Below are 20,329 nucleotides of genomic sequence, written 5' to 3' on the forward strand. Positions count from 1 at the left end.
TCAGAACCTGATACTGTAACAAAGTACCTAATGATAAGGATTTACATCAATGCGGTACTTTGGTTTCCCCACTAGAGGGTGATATTAGATAACTTAGAGGTGGAAGTCTGATTTTAAAAATATCACTAAGACATAAGTTTCTTGTGTCCTAAAAGCCCTCACAAGCAACGTACAGTATTTTCCGTCATTTATCATGTATTAAATCTTTGATTAATTTTATCTGATCTTGTTCTAATAAGAGCCATGTTCGGAGTTGCAGCTATGCTTTTGTTTTTATATTGGGAGTTTTAATTATCATTTACTCGGTTGCCCATCTTGACAGCTCCTACTTATCAATATTTAAACCTAATTATAATAATTGCAATATCATATTTTACATGTTACCCATTGAGAAATTCTTTCTCTCCCCTTAGGAAGGTCAGAGGTCAGACTCAACCAGTGAAGGGTCCCAGGAGCTGGTAGGGATTCAGCAGTGCAGTCAGGGTGATTCCTCTGGTTTACAGATAGTAGCCTCCTAAACCTCCGAACCTACTTCTACTTGTAATGTAGTAAATAAATACACATCTCTAGAAAACAAAGAACAATGCCAAAAGTTAAAGCTTTAGTCATAACTTTTTTATATTAATGAACGTCTGTTACATTCAAGCCAATGCCAAATGAGTTGCTGCAAAGCAAATTAAGATTATTGGCTCCACAAAACTCTCTGTATCTATTCTCAGTATGGCTATGTTTAGAAATTGAAGTCGTCCGGTGACTTTCGCGCGCAGAAGCTAAAGATAATTAAGGGACAAGTCCGGCGCAAAATGAACCTAGGGGTTAATAACATATGTGTACCGAGTCGAACGTTCTCTGGGATATGTTTTCATGCTAATCGAATGTGTCTACCTTTAAACAAGCTACCGCAAACGGGTGTTTAGCTGCTAACGCTACATTTTGGGGCAGATGGTAAATCGCTATTTTATACCACAAACAAGGCTCAAAATATCACCACACTTCAACAGTAGCATAACGATGGTCCCTACATGTAAACCGAAGCATTGATAACTTTGTAAGTGTACAGACAGTTTATTAAAAAGAGAGATTATAAAGACAGTAGCGTTCATGTTTACATGCGGGCGCCATCTTGGAAAACAGTCGTGAGCAGACGAACGCCGTGCGACCAGTAACATAGCTCAAACGCAGCGTTCGTGATTTGACTGCACGCGACTGTTTTATGTTATGTTATTAACCCCTAGGTTCATTTTGCGCCGGAATTGTCCTTTTAATGACCTCTTCTGAAGAGTCCGTGTTTTTTTAATCCTCCGTGTCCTCCTTGGCTACTAGCAACTGCTTGGAGGAGGGGTGGGGCTGGTGCGCGATCACGGAAGGCTTGTATCATGTGGACGCACCGACAGTGTTGTCATTACTTAGAATTCCTCATGGGGACGATAGAAACTACGCACTATAGCTTTAAGCACAGTTATAGTATGAACTAAATAAATAATATAAATAAATAAATATATATATATATAGATTTTTTTTTTTTTTTTTCTGGTTTGACATGTTCCTTTTATTAGGACTGGGCATTAGGGTTTTCCCCTGGAGTAAAATCAATTCTGTTTCTTAATAAAACCTCTTCATGATTGAAGCAACAGTACTACAAAATTTCCAGTGTAGTATACATCGTGGTGTAATGCTCAGCGCTGCATGGAAAATATATTGTAGCGTAACATTATTATTATTTTTTTTTTTTTAAAGATTGTTTTCTGGGCTTTCTAGTCCTTCATTAATAGGACCGCTGAAGACATGCAGCAAAGGGCCGCAGGTCGGCTCCGACCTGCGGCCGCTGTGTCGAGGAGTGAACCACTACATACGGGCGCGCGCTCCACCAGGTGAGCTACCCAGGGTCCTGAATAGTAAGATTTTGATGTAGTTACACAGTAAAAGAACATTTCACTGAGGTGTACATTGATGTGACATTACCAGCACACAACATTCTCCTTTTTAGCTATTTAGGTTTTGTTGTCAGAACTAAACCCATCACCACGATATGATTGTTTTTTGTAGACTCTTAATTTCTGTGCTGAAGCTCATCTTGTTTTAGGCACTTTAGTGCAACTTAAAAATCAAATGTACACAAGTAGAACTCACCAGATCTTCATTTTTATGTCACCCATACATTGATAATGAACACAAAACTTTAATCAGAATTCTGATTAGTACAATTGCTTGTTTTGTCCGACCAACAGTCCAAAAACCAGTTGTGGAATGTAACTAATTACTGCACTTAAGTATAAATTTGAAGTTCTTGTACTTTACTTGAGTCTCTTCTTTTCATGCCTCTTTCTACTTCTACTCCGCTACATTTCAGAGAGAAATATTGTACACAAAATACATGTAGTTTATTCTATACAATGTTGTATTATAAATTAAACTACCCAACAATATATAGACCTACAAGGACAGCTGAAATGATTAGCAGATTAGAAGTTTGTTGTTGTTTGACAGAATTGTTTGGATCGTTTCCAGATTCTAAAATGAGAGGATTTTTTTTTGCTTTTAGTACTTTAAGTACATTTTCCTGATGATACCTACATACTTTTACTTAAGTATCATTTTCAATGCAGGACTTTAACTTGTAACACAGTCTTTTTACAGTGTTGTATTTGCTATTAACGGTACTTTTACTTAAGTAAGGGATCTAAATACTTGTTCCACCATATATTCAGTTTACTGTTACATAAGACAGAATAAAGCAGCAAATCCTTAAAATTTGAGAATCTAAAACTAGTCAATGGTTGATATTTTTGTTGAGAAATTACTTTATCGCCATCAAAATAGTCAATACATTTCTCAATTAATCCACTGATTGTTTCCGCTCTAGAAATGTCTGCCAGCTGAATGAATTAAGGTGCCATGCCAGAATATTAAAGTGCTCATATTCTGCTTTTTGGCTTTTTCACTTTCCTTTATTGTGTTATATATCTTTTTTGTGCATGTTATAGGTTTACAAAGTGAAAAAGCCCAAAGTCCCCCCCAAAGGGACTTACCATCTCCAACAGAAAACACTGTTCACAAACTGCTCCAAACAGCTCTATTGTAGTCCAGCCTTTACTTCAGAGACAAACGTGGTCACTTTGGAACACACGTTATAATGTTCACCTAGCTGCTAGCATGGCACGCCCTCATACTCTGCTTCTGACTGGCTAGTAGTCCTTACCTAGCTACTGTCAGGGCACGCCCTCATACTCTGCTTCTGACTGGCTAGTAGTCCTTACCTAGGTACTGTCAGGGCACGCCCTCATACTCTGCTTCTGACTGGCTAGTAGTCCTTACCTAGGTACTGTCAGGGCACGCCCTCATACTCTGCTTCTGACTGGCTAGTAGTCCTTACCTAGCTACTGTCAGGGCACGCCCTCATACTCTGCTTCTGACTGGCTAGTAGTCCTTACCTAGGTACTGTCAGGGCACGCTCTCATACTCTGCTTCTGACTGGCTAGTAGTCCTTACCTAGGTACTGTCAGGGCACGCCCTCATACTCTGCTTCTGACTGGCTAGTAGTCCTTACCTAGCTAGTGTCAGGGCACACCCTCATACTCTGCTTCTGACTGGCTAGTAGTCCTTACCTAGGTACTGTCAGGGCATGTCCTCATACTCTGCTTCTGACTGGCTAGTAGTCCTTACCTAGCTACTGTCAGAGCACGCTCTCATACTCTGATTCTGACTGGCTAGTAGTCCTTACCTAGGTACTGTCAGGGCACGCCCTCATACTCTGCTTCTGACTGGCTAGTAGTCCTTACCTAGCTACTGTCAGAGCACGCTCTCATACTCTGATTCTGACTGGCTAGTAGTCCTTACCTAGGTACTGTCAGGGCACGCCCTCATACTCTGCTTCTGACTGGCTAGCAGTACTTACTGCGCATGTGCGACTCCCAACAAAGATGGAACAGAAGTGTGATGTCTCACTCTGTAGCTAAAACAGAGAGCTCAACACACAGGGTGAAAAGAGGAGCTGCAGCAATGTGCAGTACAACAAATACATGGTGTGTTTTGAAAATTAAACCATGTAAACCTATTCTGGTACAACCTCTAAATACAATTATGAACCTGAAAATGAGCATAATATGAGCACTTTAAACAATATCTTAACCTTATATTTTTCATTGCACCTGCACTCGACAACAGTGGGACGTGTGAATATTGTCCTAAAAACCAGGAGGACATTTGGCATCTGTTTTATCTGGTGTCTTAAGTGATCATATTAACCCAAATGATTTATTTATTGTTATCCATCCATCCATCCATCCATCTTCATCCGCTTATCCGGGGTCAGGTCGCGGGGGTAGCAGCTCCAGCAGGGGACCCCAAACTTCCCTTTCCCGGGCCACATTAACCAGCTCCGACTGGGGGATCCCGAGGCGTTCCCAGGCCAGGTTAGAGATATAAGCCCTCCACCTAGTCCTGGGTCTCCCCCGAGGCCTCCTCCCAGCTGGACGTGCCTGGAACACCTCCCTAGGGAGGCGCCCAGGGGGCATCCTTACCAGATGCCCGAACCACCTCAACTGGCTCCTTTCGACGCAAAGGAGCAGCGGCTCTACTCCGAGCTCCTCACGGATAACTGAGCTTCTCACCCCATCTCTAAGGGAGACGCCAGCTACCCTCCTGAGGAAACCCATTTCGGCCGCTTGTACCCTGGATCTTGTTCTTTCGGTCATGACCCAGCCTTCATGACCATAGGTGAGGGTAGGAACAAAAACTGACCGGTAGATTGAGAGCTTTGCCTTCTGGCTCAGCTCTCTTTTCGTCACAACGTCACATATTTATTGTTATCGGCATTGCTAATTTGTCAATAGAAAAGTCTTGTGAATCAGATTTGAATTGTTTTGGGCCAAATGATATTAAATGCAGGAAAATGATCTGAAGGTTTTGTGAATTGACGCGTTTGAGACCAAAGCATCTGGTCTGCCGTTCCAGAAATCAATTCAGACGCGTCTGGAGTAAAAGAGCCGCCCCCCCCACCACCTCATCACCCACCCCTGCCTCAGAAGCTATTATGTCCCCAGAAATAAGGGGGTCCACCCCCATGGAGATGTCAACATCTCGTCCCTTCCTTTGTTGCTGATTATCGCCCGAATGAGTCATTCAATTCAGCTGCAGCAGGGGCCAATTTGTTTTCCATCACTTGTAAAAAGCGCCTGGTTAAATTAACCCATCAGACTGAGTCTGCAGGGAGAAGACAAAGTGAGGCCACAAGCAATAATCACTCATGTATGGTGATGAATAAAAAGCTTCGCAAACTGTGCCCTCCAGTTGTTGATCATCATCCTGCAAACGAACGCTGCATCAAATCTGTTCAGCGAAAAAATGTAATTGCAGTGCACTGCACATATCCGCATTATAAAGGTGTTTGGTGTTAAAGCCCCCAACGTCGTCTTCCAGGCAGCGCTGACTACAATTAGGCAATGGTTAGTGTTAGGTGCCTTGAAGTCGACGGGGGCTTAAAACACCATCGAGCCATTATAAATTGTACAAATCACTGATGATGTGACAAATTTGACAAGTGCTACAAACAGAAACATCAAAAAATAAAAGTTAGCCGGCTCACGCTGCTATCCTTCCAAACTATCATAGTCTTTTTTGCGATGTAAGGTCAGTCGATTACTTGATGGATTGGCAGAGAGTCACAAGTCCAAAGAGTTGCAGGGTTAAGCTTCGCAAATGTGATCATTTGCTGCTTTTCTGCTGTTTTATATCATTTTATATCGATTCATTCAACGTCTTTTGAATTTTGGTTGGACAAAATAAGCAATATGAAGGAATCACTTTGAGCTCTAGAAAATTGCGTCCATTTTTACAATTCTGGCAATTTACGGCCCAAAAAGGTAGTAATCTTCTTTAGTGGTAGGCTCAGCTTTCAGTGGCTTTACCCTCCACCGCGCTCCTGGTGATTCCTATTTTTTTTTCTCCTCCTCTCTTTTTCTTGGTAATATGGCAATCACAAAAGCTGAAGCCAGCGTTTCTGTGAAGATAAAAACTCAGCCACACTCCATTTGAATTTCAGAGCCTTGCCAGTGAATTCATAAAAGACTTCTGAGTAAGCTCTGTGGCAGCTTATGGCATTCCAGTTATGCCAGTCTCACAAGAAACCCCCCTCCCTTCCCAACCAATCCAAGTTCCTACAGCCCCGGGGGGGGCTCTCTTGGCACTGGGCTGTTGCAAAAAAAAAAAAATGTTATCTCATTTAGCAGCAGAACTCCCTCCCTTGCTTCTTTAATCTCACATTTACATTTTTTTTTCTTTCCACAAATTGTTTCTTCATTTCTGTCCTCACATTTTCGCTGGGGCTTCCCGGTCGAATGCTTCAATGTGATCACGATTTCCTCTCTCCCTTTCTTCCCCCCCCCCTCTCTCTCTCTCTTCTCATCATGTCCCTGCAGCCTTGGGCTCTTTTCTTTTCCAAGAGAAGAGAGCGCATGTGGGTGAGAGAGATAGACAAACACAGGGAGAGGGGAAGAGAGAGAGAGAGAGAGAAAAAGGCTGCCGTCACTGGAGGTGGTGGCTCCCGCTACTGCTGTCACTGAATAGATGTGAGTTCACTCTGGGTGCTGCTGCTGTGTGTGTGTGTGTGTGTGTGTGTGTGTGTGTGTGTGTGTACATGTGTGACTAGGGGGGTGGTGGTGGCGTGGGAGGAGTCTTGGTGCTGTTATTTGTAAAAGCTTTTGATGGATGATTGCTCTGTGTGTGTGTGTGTGTGTGTGTGTGTGTGTGTGTGAGAGATAGAGGGAGTGAGGGAGTCCCCCCCCTTTCCTTTTTTTTTTTTCTAGTGGCTCACTGTTCAGTGCACAATGACTCAATGAAAAGTGGAGGGGAGAGGCAAACACACTGTACGGCTGCACGAGAGAGAGAGAGAGAGAGAGAGAGAGAGAGCAGAGAACACAGGAGAGTAGAAGAAGAGACGCCAATTGGAAGGAGCTCTAAAGCCGGGGACAAGAAGAAGGAGAAGACGATATACTTGTCTTTCTCTCCCCCCCCCCCCACCCCGTCTGTCTTTCTCTCTCTGAAAGGCCACTTTGGCATCAAGTGGCAGCCGTTCAGTCCGTGCTAAACTTCACCTGACTGTGCTGCTGTTTGTCTCAGCCTCTTCAAACATTTTACTCATTGTACTTTAAGCATTTTTCGTCCACTTTAGGAGGGGGTTGTACTCCTGGTGGTGCTGGTGGTCAGTCATCCCTGGGAGAAGGATGGTAAAGGAGGGGATAGGATCTGTCGCTTGGTTTCTGCAGTGTGCTGGAGTGCCGCAGGAGAGCAGGATGCCTCCCGGGAGAAGCGGGGATGGAGCTGGGTCAGGAGGCTGCGGGACGACAGCGTTGGCAGCGGCCCCAGGTCGGGCTCTTCGGTCTGGGCTGCGGACGATGCTGGCGTGGGGCGTCCTGGCGCTGGTGGCAGGATGGGGAGGTGTGGAGGCTTGCCCAACTCCCTGCAGCTGCCTGGGGAACACGGTGGACTGCCATGGCCTGGGGATCCACTCCGTACCCAGAAACATCCCCAGAGGGACTGAAAGGCTGTGAGTACTCGTACACTAACCACGTGTGTGTGTGTGTGCGTGTTCATATTTGTCTATATTGCTGGGGACCATATGATCACAGAGGGGAATCATTCAAAGTGACGGCATGTCACTGCTCCTCAATTAAAGGAGGCTTTTAAATCTGGGTCCACGGTCAAGATCCAGTTCAAGGTTTGGTTTAGGGCGTGAAGGTCCTCACAAGTATCATAAAACATGCATATATCTGATGGCTGTAAGTGTAAAAAACAACAGGAAGAGAAAGGAGGGGTTTCATGTTTGTTTGTGTAGGTGGAAATGAGTCTGTAGATGTCAATTTAATTATCAGTGCGAGTCACCCTGTTTGCAGTAATTTCATACTATCCCTTGTGTGTATTTGTCTGTGTGCGTTTTATGTTTCATTCCTTGTTTGTTGCAGTGCCTTCATGCTCCTTCAAGCTCTCTTTACCGGTAGTCTGTTTAACTATACTATATATCACACACACACTTTGACTCTCCACTTGACTCCCAGGATTTAGAGTGCGACATTATTTTGCAACATCATTGCTCTTTGCTGCAATTTTCTCTGAATCTCCATTTGTTTTTCATACTTCTCATACTTCTCATCTCATGCACGGTGCAAATTCCTCATCACCCATTGGTGAAAAATTCCAAGTATATCTTATTTTTCTCTCCCTCTGCTCTTTTCTTTTTCTTATTCCACTCTTCTCTGTATCTTTTTCATCCTATACGGTATAGCTGCAAAACCTTCAGAATAATGTAATCCAATTTCATTTTATTTGTGTATGTTGTTCCTCTTAAGTTGCTTTTCTTCCTTTTCAAGACGAGTCTATTTTTCAAAGTAAAAGTGTGCTCCTTATAACTTAAAATGTCTTTAATTTTGTTGAGACTGTGAAATCACTGAAGGGGGAACCAAGCCCTCATTGGCAAAATTCAAGAGGGTTTCACTTACTGTAGTCTCGCTTTGCCAGACCTTCCTCCTCCACAGCGTTGCGGCACCGGAGCAATCCCAGAAGTGAAATGTTGTGGATATAGACTACACTTACTGTATAAGTCAAAAATATTGAGCTAGCTAACTACTGTATTCTCAGACATTGCAGATCCAATTTTCTCTCCACTTTGAGACATGACATTTCGCTTTAATCAAAAGTTACTATTTATGACTTAGAAAGGCTGTTATTACTGCCCTACTGATCTAGATTTAGATGAAACCTTCAGGAATCATACACACCGAAACTAGCACTTGGAACATATTAGCACATATACCAGCTGCTCTGGCTCAGTATGTGGTTTTCTAGGATCCCAATAGTGTCTATATGAGAACAGTGAGAATTTCTTTTTTTCCAGTAAAAAAAAAACAACCCAAAATGTGATGGTCATACCTCTTCTCTCAACGTACCGTTGCTGTGCTGCATTCTGGTGTGCTGCTGATACTGTTGGTTTCTTAATTGGTCTCTCCAGTGCCTGTTCTGCAGAGGATGCGAAATCTGGGTGTAAATCCAAATGACCCCCTGCTATTTGATTGTGATGCACTGCCACTACTGTTAGCTGACTGAGATATTTTTGATGTGACATCAGTTCTGGTATCTACCTTTTTTGACAAGTTTTTTTCACAAAAAAAGGGAAAATGCACCCAATAAATGGCACAAATTACAAGGCATGTCACTGATATCTTATAATCTTGCATTGGAGATTTACCTTTAGAAACTCCTAATGAGAAAAAACCTAATGAACATGGCAGCATTGACTGTGTGTACTGTACATAAAAAAGGAAACACTTTATCTGTTTCTGTCCCTCTCTTAAGTGTATGTGCTGTATGTTTAGGGTGAACATGTATGTGTTTGTATGTTTTATGCGTGTGTGTTTATTTCAGGTTCCAGAGTGCCCGTGTGTGAATAATTGATGATTGTCAGGGGTGCCGGCAGAGATACATTATCCGTCCTCCTCTCTGGTTTACTGTAGCGTGGAGAATGTTTTTTCCCTTCTGAGGCTGATAGCTTTATGATCAGGGATGAGGGTCAAAGAGAAATGGCCCGGAAAAAACTCTGAGCCTGCAGACCCGCTTTCTCTATTGTCTTTTTTTAATACTGCTGAGATGGTAACTGTTCCTATGCTAAAGGTTTTCTTGCTGTACAAAGTAATAGTAACTGACAGAGTGGAAAAACACCTGCTGTCATAACTCTTATTGACATAAATGTGGATTTAGTTTCATTTAGGAGAGCCGAAAGGTGCAATTTATGTTATGAATGTTAAAATGAAATCGTAACGTTTAACATTGTAACGCCAGGAGGATCCATATCAGCCTGATACTGGCCCGACCCAACAGGTGTGGGATCAGACCAGCATCAGGCAAAAAATGAGCATCTGGCACAGCAATTTGTCACCTTATCCGCAAAACAACTGATTCTGTGTGAGGACGTATTTCGACTCCCACGTGGAAAGAATTGTGTTGCCTTGTCTTGCCTGGTTTGACAACTGTAACTGCTCAGGCGCCGTGGTTGACCCCCGATGTCGGTCACTGGCCCCTGCTGGTTCACCTGTGCATATTAAATAGGGCTGCACGATTCAGAAAATGTCCAGATTCGATATCGATTTTTAGGCTCAAGATTCTTTTACGTATCGTTTAAAAAATCCCGAGCTATACTGTAATTGGCCTTTTGTTCAGCGTGTAGTCTTTCATGTCTCTATCCCTGGCAGGAATCTAAGGCACTGTGATCAGAACTGACACAGTGTCCACAGTGAAGTAGATACAGTATATGACAAATCCACCAAGGCATTATTAAGGGATCACACGTGTAATTGGCTGTTTTGGTCCATTTTGAGAGTGGTTTACTCAGAAAAATAAAAAAACATAAAATAGGGGATTGTGAGGTTTTGTCCACATTTGAGTAACCTTAAGATGCCAGGATGCACCCTAAAACCCCAATGTGTTTGTTTTTACATTTCTATTTCTGCAAAATTTTAACCAAATGGGACGGCTTTCGGTGACACATTTTTTCCATTTTTAATCGAGCTAGGTTAGCAGTCACCCCCCCCAGCTCCTGTTCCGCTCTGAGCTGACCTAACTCGTCCTATATCTTAACTTGATAAACAGTTGAAAACCCACCAAAATAAACACTGACCAGCGGCGTGTCTTTACAGACACAGTATCTCTGATCCTCTGTTAAATCTACAGAACATGCTGTTCAGCAGTTTTTCGAAGGGACTTATGTCTTCGGCAGAAAGTACTTCCAATGTAAACTCATAGTGAGATCTGTGAACTATCCAAATCCAGAGACATTGCTTCTAGAAAGTTTTTCAATGCTACCACAACTGAAATTCGATTCAACTCCATTGCATTGGGATGTCGACAGAAATTTCAGAGACAGTTATCTCCAAACCTTCATATGCATTTTTGTGATTTGTGTGAACTTTAAAAAAGAACAAGACCTACACCAGAGAATGACCAATGACTCATGGTTACTCAGTGCATGCAAACAGCCAGTGTGACCTCCCAGAGCTCTAGCAGTCTACCATCCTGTAGACTCAGACGGGCTCTGCGCTGCGGTGGAGAGGAGCAACTCATTAAATAGCTATTTGTTAAAGGGCTTGTCGCCCAATTAGCATGTAAAGTGATCTGAGTGTGTGTGTCAGCTGGACAGCTAGCCACAGGGGGAGAGAGAGAGAGGTGTGTGTGTGTGTGTGTGTGTGTGTGTGTGTGAGAGAGAGAGACACACTGTGTGTACAGTATTCCCTGGGAGACGGGCAGCAATAAGAGGGTCATTTATCAAGGTGACTGCACCAGTCAAACTAAACACCCCCCTCCTCTTTGGATTGTCATGGCAACGCTGAAAAATGGATGCCCATTTGGGCCCTGATGAGCAGGGTTATTGGAGCCGAGAATGAAAAAGTGGAAAGTGTGTGGAAAAAAAGAGAGAGAGAGAGCATCTCTGTGAAGCATGCTCATGAGTGTACTGGCTGCGTTCGGATTAAAAAGTCAAACCTGAAACAAAATCAGATGTCAATTTGTGTTTGCACATAACAGGAGAGAGTGTTTAGAGGTCTGTGTCGGACTCTTATGTTTAATCTTTCTGTATCTGAGAGGTGTGTGTGTGTGTGTGTGCGCGCACACGTCTGTCACACGTTGCAATTTGGAAAAAACTGACTCTCCGACTGTTTCTGCTTATTTCTGTTTCTGGATTCCTCATTATATAAATTGGGCATGATTCATTGAGAAAAATATTAGTCAAGCTACACGTGTGTGTGTGTTCCTAAGTATTTGTGTGTGTGTGTGTGTGTGTGTGTGTGTGTGTGTGTGTGTGCGCGCCATTATGTGTAGCTGCCAGTGAGGCAACTAATCGAGTGTGAGGAAGATTAGCACAAAAACACACACAGAGACACAAAGCTAACTTGTTCACTTATGAGGACATTGCATTGACTTTACGTTATTTCCCTGGAGAGTTAACCTGACCTTAACCCTAAAATTAACGGGGACCAATGTTTTTTTTTGTCCCCAAACGGGCGGAAGGCCCCATAATGTCGTTATTACAGTGCCAGATTTTTGGAGAACGTGTTCAACTTGAATGTGTAGTTCTGTTCCTCTTTCTCTTTTAAATTCAAAGTTGAGAGTCAGAACTTACAAATCAAACTCTACTCCAGTTATTACGTACTGTATCATTTTTATTTTGCGATGAACTGAAGTGCAGAAGTGCAACTGAGCTACTCAAATCTTTATTTTAGAGCTGCAAAGATTAATCGATTAATCGATTAGTTGTCAACTCTTAAATTAATCGCCAACTATTTTGATAATCGATTAGTCGGTTTGAGTCATTTTTTTAAGACAAAAGTAAAAATTCTTTGATTCCAGCTTGTTAAATGTGAATACTTTCTAGTTTCTTCTCTCCTCTGTGACAGTAAACTGAAGATCTTTGAGTTGTGGACAACACAAGACATTTGAGGACGTCATTTTGGGATTTTTGGGGAAACACTGATCCACATTTTTAACCATTTTCTGACATTTTATAGACCAAACAACTAATCGAGAAAATAATCAACAGATTAATCGACTAAGAAAATAATCATTAGTTGCAGCCCTACTTTATTTACTTCAGCATGACTGTCAAGGACTGTGAATGGAGATTCATTTTTTTGTCTCGCTGGTGATGACAGCGATGTACAAGCGGCAAAGACCTCACCTAGTTTTTAAATGCTCACAGCATTTTTAAAACCCAGTTTGAAACACTCAGGAACATGACTTAACTCAGGATGATCCACAGACCTCACTGTGAACGTTTTTGATCGGAAACTTGGCAACTGTCCACATTGAGCCCTGTGGTTTGTCCTGAGTAACCTGGACATTGTCTCTGGAAAGACATGCTGATGTTACATTTTCAAATAGTGATGGTAGGAAGATGAACACCTCCATCTTTTGAGATAGTTTTAGTACCGTTCAGTATCGTTTGTTGTTGTAAACTAGCTGAATTAATTATTTTCTTTAAGTAGCTGCATTATTTTCTTCCGTTTCTTACCTATCCCTGTCTCACGCATTCACACACACACACACACACACACACACACACACACACACACACACACACGTGCACCTCGTTTCTCAGCTTCTCCCTCTGTCTCTTTCTCTGTCTGTCTCTAATAATCATCTTACCATTTCCCCCGCAGCACCTCAGTGGGAAAGATGCTGCTAATGAAGTGTTATTAGACGTGTTGTGTGTGTGTGTGTGTGTGTGTGTGTGTGTGTGTGTGTGTGGTCACTAATATTAGTCACATCCACTGTGCTGCAACTGCGATGAGGAGAGTGAACAGCAGAAGGCAAAGAAGGGGCGGAGGAGGAACAGGGAGGAAGAGTTGTTTAAGGCTGTCAGGGGAAGAGGAAGAAGAGGGGAGGTGAACATGAAAGAGGAGAACTGGGGAGGTGAAAGTAGGAAGGATGATGACGTGAACGAAGTGTGCTAGAGGGGAGGGGGAACAGTAAGGTGATGGTAAAAATGACGGCTGCTTTTACACCTGCAGTGCAGTCTTGTGTTGACTTGGTAATAATTCACGCAGCAGATTTCTGTAGTTTTCTTTCCTGGTCAGGAAATGACTTTGTTCAAAGCAGCAGAATATTTGCTGCCAGTCTTTGGCTCATTTACCAAGTGTCTGGGAGGGATATTGGTCATGGTCAGATCTTGGTCCAAATGAAGCACTCCAGGGCTGGTTGGAACGGTCCAGAGAAACCTCCCGCTCACTAACTTCTTATACTGATTGCTCTGTTCTCATGTGACCAAACAAAGGAAGAAACCACCCAAGGGTTGCACAGAATTGCTCTGAATAGGTATTCCAAAGGGTTAGTGGGAAGTGTTTGGACCAGTTACCATGGTCTTAATAGATTTCCGTCCTTTGGTTTGTCTAGAAGAGAATACTGCCGTTTTGATGCTGGTTTTCAGTAACCAAGATCCTGACAATGTGATTAGGATCATGGATCTGTCCACTTTCACTAAAACGCAGTGTGGTTTGTCAGATCTGAATCCAAAACAACTACAGAAACTTTTTTTCAGATCTGATACTCACAAAGTCACTCATTCACTTTTAGCAGGCTGCAGATTTGTCTGTCACTGTCAGCAGCGCTCTCATTCATTTGAATGGAGACAGTCCGTCTGCGCAGTGGGGGTGCCAACGCAGGGGCTCGCGTCTGTTGTGACGAAAGTGGGAACTAGACTTCCTGCATTGTATTTCATGTCTAACATGCCGTTTTTGGTCAGAATTCCTGCTTATAGCCACCCTTTCGTTCCTTTTTTTTTTATTATTTGCTTTCAATTCAAACAACTTTATTTATCCCAAACTTTATCCCCAATTTTGCAGTCAACCATTCACATAAAAAGCAGACGACAATAAACACCAACGCAATCATTCAATCAACCAACATGTCAGTAGCAGCAGGTCAACAAATGGGTAACCCAGGCAACAGCCTTCTTTCTTTCTTTCTTTCTTTCTTTCTTTGGTCTGTGCCGTTTTGAAGTAAAACTCATTACATTTTTAATTTCCAGTCCCACTCTACTGTCGTTACACAGATCACGGACATCTGATTGACTTTACAGCACCGTAGTTAGCTAAGTGAAAGTAGGTCAAGTTGTAAAAAACTGCCCCTACCAGCCCCCTCCGACAATGACATCATCGTCCATCGCCATGTTTTACTGTGAGCATCGTCAACTGCCAATTTAGGGGACATCGCCCAACCCTAATGCAGACAGGTAACCTCTATGAGGCTGATTCAAGACCCCTCCGCTTAGTGTCGGGGTCCGGCATCACCCTGTCAGAGTTCTAATTCGCAATTCTGGCTCACTCTACATTGCTGGTGTGAAATTGCTGGTGCTGCACCTCTGCATTCAAATGATAATCGCTGAGCTGCTTTGATGGTTTTTGACATCTGGTACCCAGTGGTTTAAACACATGTGGACCAGAAATTATAAAACAAGCTAACACAAAATGGAAAAATTCCTAAACTACACTTTCAATCTCTAAACTGCGTTTATCCGTTCTTGGCCCATCTGCTGTAACCAGGCAGAGTGGACCTCGACAAAACCAACGCACACTGAATGAAGGTTTCTGTTTGAATTGGCTCGCTGTTGTAAATAGGTGATGGAGCAGAAAAGTGTCGGGTTTCTATTTTGTGCAGACCAGTTGAGACTGCTCTGTAAACTATTGCTCTGTACTGTATTTGTGGTTTTGTGGGGAGGATGATTTTGTGTATGTGTGTGTATCTTGATATCCAGATGCTCAGTTGATTAGCAGGATCACATTAGCTCAGTGTACCCTTGTGCACTGTGTGTTTATGTTTGAGGATCTTTTAGAAGCGGTTGATGGCAAAAACTTTGTGCTGATATTTGGTATCTTTATGTTTGACCACTTTCAAGACACGTATCATGTTTCCTCTTTTCTGTCTTTGATGTTGAATGACTATACAATCTTGGATATTGTTTAAATTTGAATTGAACCTACTGATTGATTTTTTATTTATTATTATTATTATTATTATTATTATTATTATTATGTGGAACCCATTGTACCTAACCTATTCTCCCATTGCTCCACAGCGCTGTGGAGATAGTTCTGGCTACATGAATCGACGTGTGTACTACGTCCACAGCAATCCCGCCAATCTGTCCCAAAACCTCCCAGTTAGATAGTAAATGCTGTAAACATATTATTTTTTAAACATTTACAATCATTCTCTGAATGAATCACAATTCTTTGTCCTGGAAATGTTCTTCCATCGATCCAGACTATACCCAACCAGAATACAGGGATGTGGAAACACTGGGTTATACTGTATATTCCATGCATACAAGGAAAAGATGGGATGAGGCTCATACCTGGTACACTACTGTGCATGTGCTAGGAGGATAGTGTATTTAACTTTTTTGGACTTGTAACTAACCGGGCTATGCACAGAGGCCTGCTGTACTGAAGGGTCCAGGGTAGAGATCGATATTCAATTCAATTTCAATTGTATTTTATTTATAGTATCAAATCATAACGAGAGTTATCTCAAGACACTTTACAGATAGAGTAGGTCTAGACCACACTCTACAATATATTAAGACCCAACTAGAGGTCGACCTATATGGGTTTTCTCTGGCCGATGCCGATCTTTAGAAATCAGGGTCAGCCGATGTGTGCTTGTTTTTAAACCTCTATTTGAAAGATAAAATGTAACACTAATATACACAGAATTTCTCAACAAAAACATTTATTGAACACTTCACCAATCTACACTTGTATACGTATAATGTAAAAACATACTGTATATTGTATAAATAATGTATGAAAAAATATATTAAATAAACAAAACGGGTAAGAAGAAAATAAACTTTGTCAAATAAACTTTTCAATGAAAAAATAAAGTTTAGTGCACTTAGCAGCATAATTAAACTTCTGAGAATACAAATCTGCAAGCTTCACAGAAAGTGACATGTTATTATTAATCTCAACACTATTTCCATCAGACTAGGGCTCTCTAAAGTCTCTCTAAAACACCTTGTTTGTTAGATCATTGTTCATTTGGTGAAATGTTGTATCTGTGTTCTGGGGACAGTTAATGGATACAGGCACGGAGAACTGAAGGCTCTGTTAGCAACGATTAGCTCCGTTAGCAGTTAGCTCCGTTAGCGGTTAGCTCCAGTTAGCTCCGTTATAGGAGTGGATGAGACTGCCACTGACAGGGGTAACAACCAGACTCTGATAAATGACGTTCGGGGAGCTTCCACAGCGGTGTGGCTGCGGTGTTTTGTACGGTTTCATTAGTACAGTTAATCCCAAGGCAAGAACACCAGCAGCATGCTACTGCTAACGGTAGCGTCTGAGCCTGAAGTGACTGCGCGAGACACACGGCAAGACTTCACGAGGGGAGGGGCTGGAGGCAGCTGGTCTGGGTGCGCTGTAAAAAATGTCGCCTATTCATGTTTTTAACACTAGGATGCCTGCAGATGCACCTGCCTATTAATCGGCTTGATATACTGGGATATTGGCTGATGCCGATTATGTAAAAAAAAAAATGTCGGCCGATTAATTGGACCCAACAATTCAATTCTAGTAATTCCCTCAAGAGCAAGCATTTAGTGTGACAGTGGCGAGGAAAAACTCCTTTTAGGAAGAAACCTCGGGTGGTGAGAAAAACGTCCTTTTAGGGAGAAACCTGGGACAGTGAAGCAGGGCGTAGCAGGGCGTAGCAGGGCGCGGAGCAGGACCACGGCGACAGCTGCAACCATGACTTAGGTGACACCCTAATCCAAGGAAAACTGCTGAGCGAAAAAAAACATAAGGACTCAGGGGAATAAGCTCGCCAGAGCTAGGTTAGTAACAAGCATTTCTGGGACATGGATGCACACAGATGGAAAGAGAGGAGAGAGGAGCTCCGTGTGTCAAAGGAAGGAAGTCCCCCGCCAGTCTAAAACTATAACAGCATAATTAAGAGCTGGTGCAAGGCAAACCTGAGCCAGCTCTATAAGGGTTGGTAGATGAATCTGATGACTATGAAGAGAAGCAGAGAAGAGATGGGTGCCATGTCTGCAGTTATTGTTCGAAACGTTTCCAGTACTAGTGCCAATATGATGCCTGAGTTTTGGTAATGTTGTTTTATACCTTAGGATTGGGATCAGTGCTTCTACTCACTGTATGTCTTTCATCTTTAATTCTTTCTCTTTAACCACACCACATATCTCATTATCTCTCCCCCCCCCCCTCCTCCTGCTCTCCCTCCATGTCAGAACAGTGGAGAGCAGAGCTGAACAGATCAACTGCCTCGCTGCCCACTGAGGCTGTGAGTGAGTGAGTGTGTGTGTGTGTGTGTGTGTGTGTGTGTGTGTGTGTGTGACGCGTTCTGCTATAATGAGCTATTGTTTGGCAGAGTCGCCACTCGAGGGGAGTCTGTCGCTCAGCTGACCCCTGACCCCGCCATGCTGCACAAAACTCGATTAACCACGCTGCATCAGGGCTGCATTTGTGTTCATCTCGTCCCCTCGTGTCTCTTTCCTTCTCTCCATTTCTCTTCATACAACAAACAGACAAATCTTATGAGATTTTAGCAATTAGCGGGCTGATATTTCCGGACTTGGTGTTTTTCTGAGCATCCATAACATGCTCTTACAGCGTGTGGCGATATGGTCATCGCTCGCTGTACATCTCTCCTCCGCCTCATGCTTGTTTCGCCTGTGCGGTCTAACTGTCAGGGTAATTTCACACACATCCCGGGAGCGATTCTGGACCCCCCGCCACGACCCGTCTACATCCATCCGTCCCTCCCTCTGTCCCAGCCAATCCCATGCTACCTCCTCCTCCATTTTCAGACTGCAAAAATATTTTTTTTATTCCAGTGGGATCATATTCATTGTTTAACCTTAGCAACATTATCTCTACTCTCAAATGGCATTATCTGGACTGTAATGCAACAATCTGCTGTACAGGCTTCTGTGACATTGCACAGAAAAAGGCAATTACCTTTTTAAAGAGTGAGGCTGTGCGTTCTTGCTGCTAGAGCCAAGGCAACACAAACTTCCATGATTTTCTACCATTATTTTTGGCCAAAAATTCAACTATATTGTAAGTTTATTAGATATGCTGGATCAATTACGTGCATCCATTGCTGATCCATTTTTGACAGGAGGCAGAAGTTTTACTGTAGAGAAGAGAGAACTTATTTTTGTGCATCTCTGACTTCCTGTTGTTAAAGAAAGAAGGTGGAGAAGCCATGTTAAACAAAATGATATTGTGATTGTTTTCATTAGGGACATTTCTTTTTTTATTATTGAAGTTAGTGTGCTGATTTCCCTGACATACTTAGTTTTAACGACATGTTCCCCTGCATATGCTGTGTATCATGCATTCATTCGGTGCACTGGTATATTGTACTCATCTTCAAAATGCAGAGAAGTCCACTGAACAAACCACAGCAACAGTGGCGGAAAGCTTTGAATAAAAAGTAGTTGAACCTGTCGCTCTTGGGCTCCTGGAAATTACAATGAGATATGTCAGTGTTTTCCAACAATTTGTGAAAATAATTCTAAATGAATTGATTGTGAAAATATTTTTTTCTTGCAGCCCTAACAAAATCTGAAGTCCTCAAGGAGGACTTTCTGGTATCGGCACAGAGGATTTGGCCCACTTTTGCTGCTTCATAGACACACAGTGTGTACAGATTCACCTGTCACACGCAAACCAAGTGGGGATTGTCCAAAGTGACAGTCTTTTTAGCACAAACTTCCCTCTGGTGTTACTATCGCTTCACAGCATCTGCTCAAACTGGGGAAACTTTGTTCTAAAAAGCATATCACTGTAAGATAACCACTTGATTTATCTAACGCCGACTGCTAGATCCTCAAGTTATCTTCAGCTGAATGTGTTTTTGCTCAGAAAGAAGACTGGATTTTGTCCCCCCATCACGTTTAAATGCACGTAGTTTCAATGTACATATGTGTACATGATTATTGCATTAGGATGGACTTAAAAAATGTTAAACTAGCCTTTAACTACAATTTATAGAAAACTCCTGAAAGAAGGGAAACTGCACTGGGGGGGAAAAAGAAAAAAAAAAGGAAAAATTAGGAAAAATAACTAAACAATTTTTTTTTTTTGTGCAGTGCAGGGCTCATTTTACTGTTATGGACATGTAATTTTTCTTTTTTTCTTCTTTGCTAGGTGTTTTCTTTGCATTTCCATTAGATCCGGTTCACACACCCAAACCTCAACATATCTCGCCCCTTCTCTCTCTCCTTCTTTCTCTATTATACAGGACAAGGTCACACTCTGCTCCACCCTTTACAGTAGTACAGGAACATGACACTCCACATACACACACATACAGGTACACGCACAGGGTTCAGTTTACCTCTCTGTCCACAAAGCCTCGTGGGAAGAGTGACATCATCCCCTCTCTTCTTCGCAGCTGTCGATCAAAGTAGACAATGAGGTCATAGGGTTAAACCCCTCCCGCTAGGAGCAGCCTCCACGGTTGTGTTGAAAAGAGTGCCTGCCTAAGTACAATATCACATAACAAACACTGACAACAGTTTATACCTGAAGTGTGTGTACAAAATGGCTGGAAACTGTCTGAAGCTGCTGCCTTGAGTGACTTGGAATGAGTGCAACAGTAGTAAACCTTCACAGAGAGCAGTTGAAACGATGATTGGAGAGCACGTCAGTGTGGAGTGAAGGAGGTACATGATACTCTCGTCAAAGAGTAGCAGTTTCATCCAGGAAGGAATGTCATACTGAACTTCTTTTGCAACTTCAAGCTGACGTTGGCTGATTTACAGTAT

The 20,329-nt window shown here is 42.6% G+C and overlaps 1 protein-coding gene across 1 annotated transcript in view; it reads left to right on the plus strand.

The window, feature by feature from the left end:
* Positions 1-6,816: 6,816 nt before the first annotated feature.
* Positions 6,817-20,329, plus strand: part of slit1b (slit homolog 1b (Drosophila)) — an 80,665-nt gene continuing 67,152 nt past the window's right edge. The window contains exon 1 of the mRNA XM_078273884.1: positions 6,817-7,543. Coding sequence (XP_078130010.1) covers positions 7,221-7,543 — 323 coding nt within the window. The 5' untranslated portion in view covers positions 6,817-7,220. The remainder of the gene's footprint in view (positions 7,544-20,329) is intronic.

The sequence above is a fragment of the Sander vitreus genome, chromosome 2 (genome assembly GCF_031162955.1).
Source record: "Sander vitreus isolate 19-12246 chromosome 2, sanVit1, whole genome shotgun sequence".
NCBI classification, from domain to species: domain Eukaryota; kingdom Metazoa; phylum Chordata; class Actinopteri; order Perciformes; family Percidae; genus Sander; species Sander vitreus.